This window comes from Paralichthys olivaceus, chromosome 15 (genome assembly GCF_024713975.1).
Source record: "Paralichthys olivaceus isolate ysfri-2021 chromosome 15, ASM2471397v2, whole genome shotgun sequence".
NCBI lineage: Eukaryota > Metazoa > Chordata > Actinopteri > Pleuronectiformes > Paralichthyidae > Paralichthys > Paralichthys olivaceus.
Window position 1 is genome coordinate 5,712,100 of NC_091107.1, and position 15,167 is coordinate 5,727,266.

Consider the following 15,167-nt stretch of genomic DNA (forward strand, 5'->3'; position numbering starts at 1 on the left):
TGTGATGGACTAACCACCAATGTCAGCTGGGACTGGCTCCTGCTGTCCAAACCCAAGCGTGACCCTCAAAGAATAAGCAGTATTTATTTGTTACATGTATAAACACAGCGAATGAATCGACAGTCGTCACATGCAACACATCCACCACTGTGGTCTGGTTCCATGAAACAATTGGTTCAGCTGTATTCTTTCTATGTAGATTATTGATAATAAAAGTTGATTGTGTCAAAGTGGAAGCCATGATACAGAAAATTAGGAAACACACTTGAATAATCACCTCACAAGCTGATACCATTAGAAATATATTTATTTCAGTATTTATCCAAAATAACTGTAAATTAATTTAACTGTTAATTAAAAACCCTTTATGAATAACTGTGATTAAAAAACATTCAGCAACTTATTGTTGTTAGCCATTTCGAAAACGTTCCTTCAATTTGTTACAGGCGTAAAGAAATAAAATGTCCTTCATAGGATCGAGTGTGATTTCGCCACGACTCAAAAGCCGGTGATGAAACACTTTAGTCTGACCTGTGTCTCGTCAGCGGACAGACACACACAGAGACGACACATAAAAACCAAACCTACACAGAAGGTACAGTACAAGTACCTTCAGGCTCAGTGTTAAGTTGACGGCTGATCCAACATTGAAATGAAACAGACTCAGAATGAACAGTTGTAAAATTCTTCCCTAAAATAAACCTTCATTAACGTAAACAAATCACAGGTTAGTTAAATTTGAGAAACTTTCTGTGAGCATTGAAAGTGTCTTTAATAAAAGCTACAGGCACTGTTCATATCACAGGGCTGAGAAAAATATCTCAGCATTATGTAAGAATATTTACTTACTTATGTATCCAAACCTGATCTGACAGGTTCTAATATAACACATTGATTCTGAGCAGAGATTTTAGAGCCTGAGGTGGGAATAAATAATCACCTTCATGAAAACAAAAGTTTCACACTGAAATGTGTGAAATGCACATTAGGGCAACAACCAAAATGTTCTCAAGTGATTTTCAGGTTTGATTTGATTTATGCAGAAACTTGTTGATGAAATGCTTCGTCTTCTTCTCTCTGGTCCAAAGAGTCAAGGAAACAACAGATCTGTCATCCGGACACCAACAGGATGTCTTCAAAGAAGATAACTCTGGAACAAAACAAACACACGTTTTCCAGTTAGAGGCTCATGAAGTTACATTTTTGGCCCTCTGGTTGGCGCCATAGAGCGTCGTATTGTCCTGAGCTGCCCTGTGTCCCGAGTCCAGAGGTTGATGGATGTATCTGTGTATCCTGCAGACGCCGAGTTTCAATGAAAACAGACAAATGACGGCATTTAAGGTAAATGTAAAAGTACTAGTTATTTAAAATGGCACCATTCAGATGAGCTTGGCTTTTAAAGACATATGAAAATCTGTTTCTCTACAATGACATTTAATATTAAATTAAATGAAAAGCATCCGAGCGGCGATGCACACAATCAGGTTTTACTTTTATTTACATCGTGACGCGAGTTATCACATGTGACGACGGATGATTGTTGAGGTTGTGTCTCTGGTGTTATGGGTTGTTTTACTACACTATATATATATTACATCTTTTTCGGACATTATCGTGATGTCATGATGATGTCATTCCTACAATATGATGTGATTTGTGACTTCATGACGCCAATTATATGACATCATAGATGGGGACTCATTTTCTGATCGTCTCTCTATTACTTGTGGAAACATCTTGGAAAATGTGACGGTATTTTGGTGAAATTATTAGCATGTGTCATATTTTTGCTTTGCTTCCCTGTGATACAAACATGTGACTGTGTTTTTGTCTGTTCAGCGTCTCTCTCTCTCCCTTCATAACTCACCTGAAGCACAACCGCAGACATCACAGCCAGAGCAGCCAAGAGCGCCATCCGCCCCAACCAGCCCAGGTCGAAATTCTTCAGAAGGAAGAAGCGCACCCAGCCGAGCTTCTCCTGCGTGTGAGGTGGATACCGCATGCTGTTCATCCCCTCCATCTTCAGCTGTTTGATGAGACAACCACGCAGGTGGCTCAGCTGGTCAAAGCTGAACTTACCATGATAGCAGCCCATACCACTGTTCCCTGTACATGACAAACAGAAGAGTTCAGCTGTTGTTAGTTTCCAGGGTGATAGCAGTAAATTGTTCATACTGTTATAAATACAGAAAACTCTTATGACATGAGATCCTAAGTGTAAGCTTCCAAAAACTACAAGTCAGGCTGAAACGTCCGTCCAGACTAAAACGTAACCCTGACGTTTTTAAACTCAAACAGAACCAGCAGTGATTCCAGACTTCTCTGTTTCAGTGGCTCGAAAACGCTGAGGAGTGTGGATGCCAGGAATATCCAGAGCAGAGTTTATGTGTTCTCAAACAAAAAGGTTGTGCCGTTTCTGGCGCTATGTGAACTCACCCACTCCTCCAAAAGGCAGAGAGCTGACTGAATAGTGTACAAGACAGTCGTTGGCCAGCAGTCCTCCACTAGATGTCTCATCCACCATTCTCTGTATCACCTTATAGAGTAGAGCAAAACAAACTACCATCAATCATGAGTCTAAAACTACACCCTGTACATGTAGAGGTCTCAGATCTCCATCCGTTAACTAGTTTGCTGAGCGTCAGAATACGTCCCGTGTCCATCATCTTAGATACCTTGTCATCTGGTGTGAAGACGTAGAGGGCCAGAGGTTTCTCTCTCTTATTGATAAACTTGATCGCTTCATCCAGGCCGCTGACCGGCAAGATGGGAAGCAGAGGTCCAAATATCTCCTCCTGCATCACCTTCGCCTCTGGCTTCACGTCACGCAAAACTGTGGGGGCTAAACAACACAGATACACTGTTCATTATTTATGAATCTATATTTTATAAATGCTTTTGAGTCACATGGTCAGGCAGATGCGTCCATATTGATTTTGTCTCATATTTCACCTATGTAGCAGTCTGACTCATCGTTGTCTCCTCCTGCAGCAACGGTGCTGTCGTCCACCATGGCCATTATCCTCTTGAAGTGGCGCTGGCTGATGATGCGTCCATAGTCAGGGCAGGACTTTGGGTTTTCTGTGTAGAAATCCTACCAGAGGAAACAATGTGATACCAAATTAATATTCTTGTGAACGTGTGAGCAAACAATACTGAATAAACAAAATGAGGAATCCCTAATTGTTTCGCTTCACTTGCTACATCGCTTCACTCAAAGATCTCTGTCCACACAAGCATCTTAGCTCCAGATCAGCAATAATCCCTGTCTACACAAACACACCTGAAAACTTTTATCACATGACCATTCACTACACTGTGCATGTGTACGGTAACAGGAAACAGATACTACTCCTCTGTTACTACACAACCCAACCCAGAAGTTTTCAAACTAAATCTGGACCAGCAGTGTTTCAGCCCCTCAAAAACTCTGGAGTAGTGTTGATGGCTGCTGTAAACGTAGCAGAAGAATGCAGGAGTGACGTTGTTGCTTTAGGTTTTAAAACTTATTGTAGATTTTTTTCTCTACAGAAAATTGTCTTTTTGATTAATACAGATTCCTGCTTGTCTGTTGGTGTGGGCACGATCATACGTTTTTTGAAGTTTAGGTTGAAACAAATAGATCATTACTTTTCCTCACTCTCAGAGGGGTGTTTTTTAGCTTCAGTACCTTAATGGACTTCTTGACCTCTTCAATGACCCGGTCCTGGATGCTCGGCTCACAAAGGATGTAGTCCGGGGCGATGCAGGTCTGACCACAGTTAGTGTACTTTCCCCAGGTGACACGCCTGGAGTCAAAATACGTGTCAGGACAAACAGTTCATGAGAGACTGCATTTATTAAAATTTTATTCAAATAAAAAACTTGTTCTGACCGGCAGGCGATGCTTATGTCACAATCCTTGTCGATGTAGCAGGGGCTCTTTCCACCAAGCTCCAGAGTGACAGGGGTCAGGTGTTTGGCGGCGGCCTCCATGATCAGTTTGCCCACCATAGAGTTTCCGGTGTAGAAAATGTGATCAAAGTGCTGCCGCAGCAGCTCCTGGGTTTCCGGCACTCCTCCGCATAAGACAGGGTAAAGCTCCTGACACGCAGGCAGAAAGACACGTTCAGGTATCACAAAGCTACAAGTGCTAGCAGAAGCATTTTGAATGTCTTTGTGGCATGTGGGAAGTTTTACAAAGTCTTGAGTTGTGTATTTTGAGACAGATAGTTCTAATAATTATTCCTGATTATCCATGAGCATCAACCTTTTACCCAGTGTCATGTACGATCTTACATTTCATGAAGAACGACAGTGTCTGACTTCACTAGAATGACTGTGGATGTGTGTTACCCTGACGTTACGTGCTCCATCCTTACTTTGTCGATGTAGAGTGGTAGCAGGTCCTCCATGACCTTTGCGGAGTGAACACAGATCTCAGAGGGCTTAATTACGGCTGCATTTCCTGCACAGGAAAATGACAAACACAACAGATAAGACTTGGCCTCATCAAACTTTCCAGAGCTGTGTCAGGGGCAAGCAAAATAGACAAACCACCTCCACCCAACTCTTCTTCTTCTCAGAAGAAGGAAGGTGAGGAGTGACCTGGCAGATCGCTCCCATTCTATTTTCAGCTACAGTCCATGGATCCCCAAATCTTTGATCAACCTGATGGTGGATGTTGCAGCCAACGTCCACGGGGCAAAGTATTGCTCTCCAGCCACGTTGCTCTGCCTCAAATGTCATGTCTGCAGCCCTTTCCTCTGATTCGCTTCATCAACAACATCCTCCCAGGGTACTGTTAATTCTACGAAGTAGACGACGTGCAGGATGTTGGACCATTATACTTGTAAATCTGGTGTGATCATTATCATCTTGATTCTTGAATAAACTTCTCGTGGTGTTTACTCATGACTGAGTTGATAAGTCAAACATTAGATATCGAGTAACCACAGTGTTTAGAAATGCTGGAGGGAAAAAATGATCTGAAATGATGTTGAGAGTTAAAGAGCGTTCTTAAAAGTGAGTCACAGACACTTGTGTTGCTTCATTCTCCTCCTCATGTTCAGTGCTTCCTGTGTTTGCTGTTATTCCAGTAAAACATTACACCTGTCCTGGAGATTGTTGTTCTTGATGTTTTATCTTCCTTTCGCCCTCTGGAGCTGATGTGCAGTTTGTCAAAAGGCAAAGTTCAAACTGAGAGGCTCCAGGCGTACTTCACACTTTCTCAAGGCAGCACCGGAGTAAATACTCTGGAGAAAGAAATTTGCATTTGATGCGATAAATTTAAACATGATACATATTGAAACTTTTTTTTTTTGGTGGTATATGTAACTCCTGCTTATTACACAGACTACAGTTGTTTATGGCTTTCTGCTTTGTTGGCATCTGTTAGTGGAGGTTTTGCTGAATTCCTTTAATTGAAAATAGAACAGCGATTTATTTATTTTTTTCAACACACCAATATTAGTGTGCAACCTTTGGCAAACAATTCCAGACCTGACAGTGTATTTACATGTTTAAGAATATTACACAGCATGTGTCTATATTGAAAATCTTCAAAATGGGTCTGGTGATAGTCACATGATCTTTAACCTGCATTTCTCAATAAATTAAGGGAAATTATTTATCATCTACTGAGCATATATAATCCTTCATGGCATATCTGATTATCTAGTGGAGCAAAAGAGCAAAGTCCATGCTTTGCAAACATGTGCTGGACATGTTGCAGTTCATTCTAGTTCTCCAGTCATCAATGTCTGGGTCAAAACAAAATGTATCCAAATCAAGAACAAATGAACCATCTACCTACAGTAGTTCTCTTAATCACTACTATGTAAAACTATCGCTAGGGACAAGCAACACACAGACATTGGAGAATCAAGAAAGAGACTATGGGCTGTTAAAATACTGCAGTGTCATGCTAAACTGTAGCAAGCAAACACTCCGCTCTGAGGTTTGCATCACAAAGTGATTAGGGCCGAGCTAAAACACTCGATTCAGAGCAGAGGTCGGCCTCTGAGACAGGCATGCATTATTCACGGGTTCGCTCATTATCTGGGAGCGGGGTGATTCTCTCAGAGATTAACGTTGCCCTTTGAGATGTTCAAACATGCAATCACACCGTAACCTGCACTCATGAGAACACACACCCAAAAAATACATAACTCACACTTCTATCACGAGTAGAGTAGAGGAGAGTTCACAGAGTGACCATTGACCCAGTCTAATAGAAAAATAAAGACAGTTGCGAAATACCAGAATAAAAAAGGAACGTGAGTGGTTGTGATCACAAGATGAGGAAAATGAACAAGAATGGAAAATAAGTGTAATAAGAAAAGAGTAAATGATCAAGTGACTGAGGTTATGTTTTAGCAGGATTATGAAAATACTAGACAATGGATTTCCCACAAAACTTGTTTCTTTGGCCCAATAAAGAACTAGTTTGACCTCTTGTGCCATTTAGAGTAATTTTGAAAATGTTTCAAAAGTTAAACTGAGACATCATGGCTGCACAAACAAGTCCCCTCACAAAGTCCATCACAGGGGAAATGACGATATCAGATGGAAATATGAACGCTGCCCTCGATACATCACACACCTGCTTCCCCTTCACCAACCCCACAAACATGCACACACACCCACGCAGCAGTACCTGCAGCGATGGCTCCAATGAGCGGTTGGATGGTGACAGCCCAGGGGTAGTTCCAGGCCCCAATGATCAGCACCACTCCCAGCGGCTCCGGCTTGATGAAGACTGTGTCGGAGATGGTCAACAGGTTCTTCTCCACTTTTCGAGGGGCAGCCCACTCCTTCAGCTTCTTGATGGCCAGGTTGATCTCCCCTTCCAGACCCACAGTCTCATACAGCTGCGTCCCCACCTCACTCTGGTGGGGTGAAAGCAGCAACACATTGTTTGTGGACTTGAAGAAAGTTTTGTATTTGAAACAGCACCTGGAAATCTTCCCAAGTGCCTGAGCTTAACTCTTACCTCATATTCAAAGTTACTGTTAATCCCTTCCATTGCGGACATTTTAACCTTTAACTGCACGTTGAGCTTGTTTTGCACTCGCTATCGTTTTTGGTATAAAGTTCTTTTAGTGTCTCTGATACGTTCTCTGTTTCTTTCCATTTTTTTGATAGCTCTTATTTTATTATATCTTTAATGTCAAACACTGGATGACTCCTGCCTTCTTTTAAGTTGGTGAACTTTGTAAACAACAGGAACACCAGTGGAAATAAATGTAAGACTTTATTGTTAAGTCACTCTATGGCAGAAGTACAGTACAGTCATTTTTTTTATAACATCCTTGCAATGTGACCCTGTCATCTAGGGGGCCCCGCATATAACTGTTCAACAAATACTGAAATCTTGAAGTCTAAAATGGCTGGAGGAGAAATGTTCACATGTTACAGCATGGTTTTATTTTTGCAAAGTAGAAGAATGCCCCTGGCAGAGAGAGACCCTCAATTTCCACGGTATGTTTGAAACAGTATGCATGAAACACTTCAAAATGGTGAACTAAGCATTCATCATTATGTCTGGTATTACCTTGCGGCTGCTTTGTCATTATAGCATCTTGCGGACCCCTCCCACCCTCACCACAGTACGTGGCATCAAAACATTATGACCTAACAGCACAAAGCCATTTCAAAACAATACAAAAATCTAAAAGTCCAAAACAACAGACTCAAATCTGACTTATTAGTTTTATTTTTAAGTTTTCCCAGAGATAAAATACTTGATTATCCTGTAATCACGGCTCACCTTATTGAGATCTTTCTTCAGGGCATCTACAATCTCCTGCTGTCTCTCTGTGAACAATCGCTGCAGGTTCTTCAGCTGGCGAACACGGTGCTCTAAAGATTTGGATCTGCCCGTTTCGAATGCCTTCCTGGCAAGAGCCACCACCTGCTGCTCCCTGGACATCCTGGCAACAAAATTAAAAAGACAAGATAGTTTTATTTCAGCAGTTCTTACAGGCACTATTAGGGTATTAGGTAGCTGTGCTTGCTAGCAATTTACCTGATAGATTAAAGAATGCAATCTATGCATAAAAAAAAGATTAATTTCCCCACCTCCATTTCTAGCTTGTATGGAGGCATTTAATGTTTTTGTCTGTTAGTTTTTTTTTTTTTACATTTGAGGATTCGATCACCATTGACTTCAATTGGATTGGATTTAGCTGCAACGCTGTTTGACCCTGAAACTCCAAAAATGCTTGGTGGACTCAAACACTTCACCCACCACCTCCATCGGCAGTGGAGTGCAGATTTAGATTTAGATTTTTGGGTGAATTATCCCTTTGAAGGGAGGTTTTTCTCTCCACAGTTTGAAATGTGGCCTTTCTCTATTACAGTGTTATATAACGTCAAAGTTACCAGTGCAAACACAAGTGAAGTGAACTGAAATAAGCTGTTTTACTCCTGATAAATATTTGCCACGAAAGTTGTTCTTGAGAGGAATGAAATGCAGGAGTTTGACCCACAGGAGATAGTTGTTCCACTGAGTGAATAAAGCCAGTGAAGGTCACCTGAAGCCTGTTTTCATGGAGCTGCAGAGAATGAGCTGTAAAATGAAACCACCAGAACGATCACAGGTTCACAGTTAAATGTCCATAAGCACAGTTCACACGGATGGTCTGATGATGATGACATGTATTTACACCTTCTCTGTTCGAGCCTTGTCATAAATCTGATCTCACGTCAGCTGACTGAAGTTGTTGTTAGTCTCTTCCCCCCTCGGAAACACTGTTTATCGGCTCTTTTCTTTTCGTCCTCTTCGCCGTTCAGCTAAAAGTCTGGAACAACAGAGAAATCCGCTCGGTTGGTTTTATTATCTCATTCCTACCTGAGTACTTTGAGCTTCTGGAGATTCCTCTGAGTGGAGACGCCGAGATGATCCGCGGCACAGGAGGCGAACTGTGACAGTTACCGAGGAAATGAGCTCTTCTCTCCCCCGTTAGGTCACTCCCCCTCCGGGCAGGACCCACCCGGCTGCAGCTAGCCGCTAGCTGCTAACCGCTAGCCTTCTGCCATGCTGTGATGTAAGAGATCAAATAACAACAGAGAGATTCAAAATTACCACGAAACATCCAGAAATAGATTTTTATTAACCTTATAATACACGACAAAGCCATAAGTAGATCATTATTAACCCCATAAAACACAACACATCCATAAATAGATGATTAATAACCATATATAACGCAAAACATCCATAAATAGATGATTAATAACCATATAAAACGCAAAACATCCATAAATAGATGATTAATAACCATATAAAACACAAACCATCCAAAAATAGATGATTAATAACCATATATAACGCAAAACATCCATAAATAGACGATTATTAACCTAATAAAACACAAGAAATCCATAAATAGACGATTATTAACCTTATAAAACACAAAAGGTCCACATATAAATGATAGATAACCATATAAAACACAAAACATTCAGAAATAGACGATTATTAACCTTATAAAACACAAAACGTCCACATACAGATGATCAATAACCATGTAAAACACAACACATCCATAACTAGATGATTAATAACCAAATAAACCACAAAACATCCTGATATAGATGATAAACAACTACATAAAACAACAGCCACAAATAGATTAAACATAATAATTTTAATACACACAAAACTACTCAAATAAATGAAAAGGTTAACCACATAGAGATGAAGAATGACCACAAAATACACGAAACAACCACCAATAGATCAGAACTGACAATAAAAAAACTGAACAGCAACAAAGACATTACAAATAAATGAAAAAGTACGACAAAAAACCTCCACAATGAGATAAGAATAACCGTAAAAAGAAAATGCTAAATGACCACAATAACATGAAAAATGCACAAAATCAACAGAAAGATAGCAATTGGCCATGAAAGACTCAAATGTATCACAAAGAGAAGAAGAGAAAACAAGACCGTAAAGAAAACAAGAAATTACCACAAAGAGAGGAAAAGATCACATATTGAAGGTTAGTCAACACAGAGAGAAGAAAATTACCATAAAGTTTCAACCATGTTGACACAAGACAATCACAACAACCAGAACAACCAACAACCCGCTCAAAAGTGCTCACAAATAGAAGAGACCTCACTGCCTCATCGAAAACCACACTGCATGAAAAACTCTCTGACCTGATTATTATTTTGACTTTTCTATTTATCGATTTATCTATCTACACAAAAATGTGACACGAAATAAATATGTTGATATCTTTGCAACAGTTTCATGAAAACGATGTTATCATGTGCAATAAATAAAGTATTTTATCAAAAGCCAACAGTCACACTCCCATGTGACCCAATGATCCATTCTTATCCTCCTGGAGTAACACTCTTGATATCCCGTCACCACTGGTTCTGATCGTACCGTAGATTTTAATTAGAAAAATATTTTTTTTATTTCATTTTCTTTTGACCCTTTCTCATCTGTTAAATGTTTTTTTCTGTATCTAAATAAAGTACAATGAATAATGTTTATTATTTGGGCCCTGGTGTTGAGAACAGTTCTCATTTCCAGGGTTCAAAATATTATTTTGTGTTTATAAAAAGATTTCTTTGAAAAAAATGTGAATACATTTTTTAAAAACTATTTATTTATTCCACACATAAGCAAACACATAATCATACCAGTTTCAGCAGATAGTTTAACGCCTGCTTCCTGTCGACCACTTTCTCCCAAAGTCCAGCTCAAGCTAACTCATCACAGTAAAAGAATCTATACTTTACTTCAGAGCCTTAATATCCAGTTGTTTCATAACTTTATAGCAGCACCTACTCATGTCTCCTGCAGGCCCTTCTTTCCCAGCAGAGGCCGATGTGCTCTCATCCGCTGCCAAACTGGAATCACACTCAGCTTCTACTTTCCAGATCCAGAAAGGCTTTTTTACGACACAGCACATAGGCCATGGAGTGAACCCGTCTACTCAGCCATGCAGCTCGTGGATCAGGCCCAAAAATCTCTCAGGTTGACAGGAAATGTGAATGGAGTCTCCACATCAAACAGCGGGCAGAGGAGCAGTGTTTGTGTATTGTGAAGGAGGGAGCGAGGATGTTGGTGAGGGAGAGGAGGCCAGAGCGTCATTCACACCTGAGTGTCGATCCTGATTTCTTAGAGAGGAGTGTGGACACAGGAGAGCAGCGTTCCTCTGTGTGCACACCTGGTTTGTGAGGTATAGATCCAAGCATTCAGGCACAGGGAGGACAGTTTGTGTATTGTGTGTGTGTGTGTGTGTGTGTGTGTGTGTGTGTGTGTGTTTGTGTGTGTGTGTGTGTGTGTGTGTGTGTGTGTGTGTGTGTGTGTGTGTGTGTGTGTGTGTTTGTGTGTGTGTGTGTGTGTGTGTGTGTGTGTTTTCTGGAAAGGTCAGGAATATTTGGGTTGAAGAGGAAGCCAGAGACTCGAGATGAGATGAAACCTCCATTTGTGATTTGACCTTTGCTGTTTTAGCCAAATAAATGTATATTAAAATATAGATACATACATACATACATAGATAGATACATAGATGGATGGGGATAGATAGATAGATAGATAGATAGATAGATAGATAGATAGATAGATAGATAGATAGATAGATAGATAGATAGATTGATTGATAGATAGATAGATAGATAGATAGATAGATAGATAGATAGATAGATAGATAGATAGATAGATAGATAGACAGACATTCAGTGTATTAAATTTGTCAAATGTCTGAAACTGTGGACTGAGTCTGAGACTTTATAGTATAAAGTCTTAATATATAGTTTATAAAGTTTATATTACCAATCGGTCAAATTCTGCCACCTAGTGACTAGTGAATGTTTAACTCTCCTTGTGTTTCTCCAGGGGAAAAATGAGAGATGTGAAGTGTGACCTTCTCAGAAATGGAACGTCCATCAAGGCTCAGTAAAATAAACTATACTTTTACTTTAACACGTTAAAGACTCACTCAGATTAGACCTGGATACCAAACTTTCACGACATTAGTGTATTTATGTCTGTGTGTGTGTGTGTGTGTGTGTGTGAGGTCATCGTGGAAGCATGTGACCTGGTTTCTGTCCACCTGTCTGTGGTATCGACATATTGTCATCTTAATGTGAGGCATGTGACAGTGATGGCCCGTTGTGGGTGTGAATGTGCATCACTTCACTGCTTTAATGTGTGAGTCCATCATCAGGGTTATTGTGTCTTCGTATTATTCCTCTTACGTCACGTGCTCTCCATGTGACCATATGAATATATCCTGACATGTAGATTATAGCATCACGCATGAAATATCAATTCAAATAAAAGATCCGTGTAGGACACAGTTTCATGCACATGTTCACGTTAGGATTTTGTGTCACTTTATTTGTCAGTGTGAATAAATAAATAACATCTTTATTTATGTAGAACTTAAAAATACATTAGGAAAACAGAAAATTAAATAAAAACTATAAAACAAACAAATAGATACACTTAATTATAAAAGATAACACAAAAGAATAAACACACTAAACGCCCACAAGAGTTACAATACCATAATAAAAACTGGAATCAGGAATAATCTTCAAAACAAGTTATTGTTCAGATAAAATCGTGTAAAAATGTATTCAGTCATAAATGTATTAAAGTTTGTGGAGGATTTAGAAAAACTTGCTTCATCCATGTGAACTTTACCAGTTATGATCATAAAAGTTACCCTCGTGTTTGTATATTTAAATCCAGCTCCTGAGTCTGGCACTAAGCGTCTGGATCTGTGCGCTATCCGGTGTTTTGATGTCTCGATCGGTGGAAGCGCAAGCGACAAGGAAGGAGAAAAAGTTTGTCACCTCGACACATTATAGTTGACTGAAGCCTCACACTCACACAACCTCTTCAATACACTCCCACTGTCCACAGAGTGTGTTTTCATCCCCTACGTGCGCACCAGGAGGCAGCGAGCTGTGGAGGGGAGGATGTCTCACAGACTGATGTGCCAGGGAAGATTGTGCTGCTTTTTACCTGACGTGTTATTATTACAGGGTTGTGTGAGTCCAAATAGCTTATTTTACTTTAAGAATGATGCAGATAACACAAAGCAACTGTATAAAATAGTTTTTTTTAAATTATTGTTCACCCAAGACTCGTGCGTAACCATATCCACATGTGAGCCTATGCATCCAACAGGCCCAGTCCATATGATATGTTCCTTCTGTTTATTTTCTTATTTTGAAGATTTTATATAACTTCAGATTTAGTGGAGGGTGTCAGGGTTGTGATGTGGCACCTCATGCTGTACGTCAGGACAAGGTTCAATTGGCACATTAACGGGTCTTCGGGGATCACACAGACACCTTTTAGCCGTGCAGCCATTAATAGGTGAATGACACATCAAAGCCACGCGCTAGGGTGCGGTTCGTTGCGGGATGGGGGTGCGGGGGTCGTTTTTGTCTGTCAAGCAAAGTATAAAAACCTCTTAAGCTCTATCAGTGTTCACCAGTGCCCAGGAGACCCGCGGGGACATACTGCTGCTTCACCTTTTGCTTGAAGTCCAGAGAAGAAACCAAAATGGCATTTGGATTGGATTTTACTTGCACCAATGCTTCTGATATGCACTCCTTTTACTCGGGACATTATTGGCCCACTTCAGGCCTGGATGTAAACAACATCGACGACGATTACGCACAGGATCCAAAGCGAGGTGAGTGACTGAAAACCCTAAATTTCAAAACTGGCTCAGGCACCAGAGATAATCAGAATATACTGCATGTGTTGTGCTTAAATAATATACATTTCGGTTTGTGACGTCTAGTCTAATCCACCGTCATTGTGCACCAAGTCGTTCTTTGAGCCAAATCTAGTTATTTTCTGCATCCTAAATCTCAAATCCTATTTTAGAGATAATAAAAGCGATTCAATTCAATAACAGTTATCTAACATGTTGTTATCTCCCTGTAGTTCATCACGAGGCCTCTCACAGGCACTGCTTGGACACCCAGCGCCGCCGGAAGCGCACGACATTCAGCAAGGCGCAGGTGAGCGAGCTGGAGACGGCCTTCTCTGTCACACACTACCCGGACATCAAAATGAAGGAGTCCCTCGCCTCTGTCACTGGACTGCCAGAGTCTAAAATCCAGGTATGATGAGTGCGCCACACTTATGAGTAACTTTGGATAAGCACTTCCCCTGCGTAACTTTGGATAAACCCCATCACTGCGTAAAAGTTAACATCTCACCTTCACTCTCTTCAACAGGTCTGGTTTCAAAATAGACGCGCACGCTATTTCAAGAGCAAGAAGCCATCCAGAGTGGTTCCTACAGGCACCACCGGAACGGGGAACTTTCATCCCCAAAACACATACCTTCCAGCCCCCATCACACCGCTGTCTCCCGCTTTCTCCCCCACACCCAGCCTCCAGTCTCCGCTAGGCTACCCTTCTCCAAGTTTACCCAGCCTCCCGTCTCCTCCAGGCTACCCAGCGCCAAGTTTGCCCCAGTCCACCCGGCTCTCCACCATCCTGGGGTGTCAGGCCATGTCCCTACGCGCACTCACATCTCCGGTCGCCGCAGACCAAGTTCCCCAAGACCATTACTACCAAACCCCGGACTCCACAGACTACAGCGACTTCGCGTCCCCACACGGTGGTCTCAGCGAGTGGGACTTCACGGAGGAGTCTTTTCTTGGAGATGCACAGGGCTCCCAGCCCGCGGGCAGCCGCTGCGGTGCGGACATTCATCCACGACCGAGGCAGAACGTCCAGAGTCAGCGGCTTCACCACCACCGGAGCTCCTGTAGCACCGACCAGTCCCCGGACGACCTGTCCGACCTGTGCCTCCAGGACCTGGGCGACTTCAATCTGTCCGATCTGGAAATTTCTGCAGCAATGATCGATTATCTTCTGGGATGATTGATAGAGATCGCACTGTAACATGGAGAGGAGTAGATTAATAAATGTATGGACCTGGATGTTTGCATACGGTTAAGTGTATTATAAGGAAATTACAAATAAAAAAAAATATATATATAAAAAACCCATCATATATGTCTGGCTTTGTACATAATGAGTAATAACGTACTATGTCGTCACGTGGCGCCGTGGCTTAGTTGGTTAAAGCGCCTGTCTAGTAAACAGGAGATCCTGGGTTCGAATCCCAGCGGTGCCTTTTTTGTCTTTTTTTAAAATGTCTTCATCATTTTTTA

General features: G+C 41.2%; 2 protein-coding genes and 1 non-coding gene across 3 annotated transcripts; 2 read left to right on the top strand and 1 right to left on the bottom strand.

Moving 5' to 3' along the window:
• Nucleotides 1-289: 289 nt before the first annotated feature.
• Nucleotides 290-8,995, bottom strand: aldh3a2b (aldehyde dehydrogenase 3 family, member A2b). The gene is made up of 11 exons (XM_020097273.2): nucleotides 8,834-8,995; nucleotides 7,751-7,913; nucleotides 6,638-6,869; nucleotides 4,362-4,447; nucleotides 3,875-4,083; nucleotides 3,671-3,788; nucleotides 2,953-3,094; nucleotides 2,676-2,842; nucleotides 2,437-2,536; nucleotides 1,868-2,106; nucleotides 290-1,150 (listed from the first exon to the last, which is right to left on the bottom strand). The coding sequence occupies exons 2-11, from the start codon at nucleotides 7,910-7,912 to the stop codon at nucleotides 1,136-1,138; spliced, it is 1,470 nt and encodes a 489-aa protein (XP_019952832.1). The 5' UTR covers nucleotide 7,913; nucleotides 8,834-8,995; the 3' UTR covers nucleotides 290-1,135.
• Nucleotides 8,996-13,396: 4,401 nt separating this feature from the next.
• Nucleotides 13,397-15,009, top strand: LOC109635842 (cone-rod homeobox protein-like). The gene is made up of 3 exons (XM_069510164.1): nucleotides 13,397-13,667; nucleotides 13,925-14,103; nucleotides 14,221-15,009. Exons 1-3 carry the CDS (start codon nucleotides 13,535-13,537, stop codon nucleotides 14,872-14,874), a joined length of 966 nt encoding a protein of 321 aa, XP_069366265.1. The 5' UTR covers nucleotides 13,397-13,534; the 3' UTR covers nucleotides 14,875-15,009.
• A 47-nt stretch (nucleotides 15,010-15,056) lies between these two features.
• On the top strand, nucleotides 15,057-15,130 carry trnat-agu (transfer RNA threonine (anticodon AGU)). The gene has a single exon. It is a non-coding gene; the product is annotated as a tRNA-Thr (tRNA).
• The last annotated feature ends 37 nt before the right edge of the window (nucleotides 15,131-15,167 follow it).

What these genes read in the sequence shown, in the direction of transcription:
- aldh3a2b (XM_020097273.2), bottom strand. Translation starts at nt 7,912, where the DNA reads ATGTCCAGGGAGCAGCAGGTGGTGGCTCTTGCCAGGAAGGCATTCGAA. An exon ending in TCTTCACACCAGATGACAAG is followed by an intron (nt 2,537 to 2,675) that starts GTATCTAAGATG and finishes CTACTCTATAAG; the next exon opens with GTGATACAGAGAATGGTGGA. An exon ending in TCTGCCTTTTGGAGGAGTGG is followed by an intron (nt 2,107 to 2,436) that starts GTGAGTTCACAT and finishes TGTCATGTACAG; the next exon opens with GGAACAGTGGTATGGGCTGC.
- LOC109635842 (XM_069510164.1), top strand. Translation starts at nt 13,535, where the DNA reads ATGGCATTTGGATTGGATTTTACTTGCACCAATGCTTCTGATATGCAC. An exon ending in CGCACAGGATCCAAAGCGAG is followed by an intron (nt 13,668 to 13,924) that starts GTGAGTGACTGA and finishes ATCTCCCTGTAG; the next exon opens with TTCATCACGAGGCCTCTCAC. An exon ending in TGCCAGAGTCTAAAATCCAG is followed by an intron (nt 14,104 to 14,220) that starts GTATGATGAGTG and finishes TCTCTTCAACAG; the next exon opens with GTCTGGTTTCAAAATAGACG.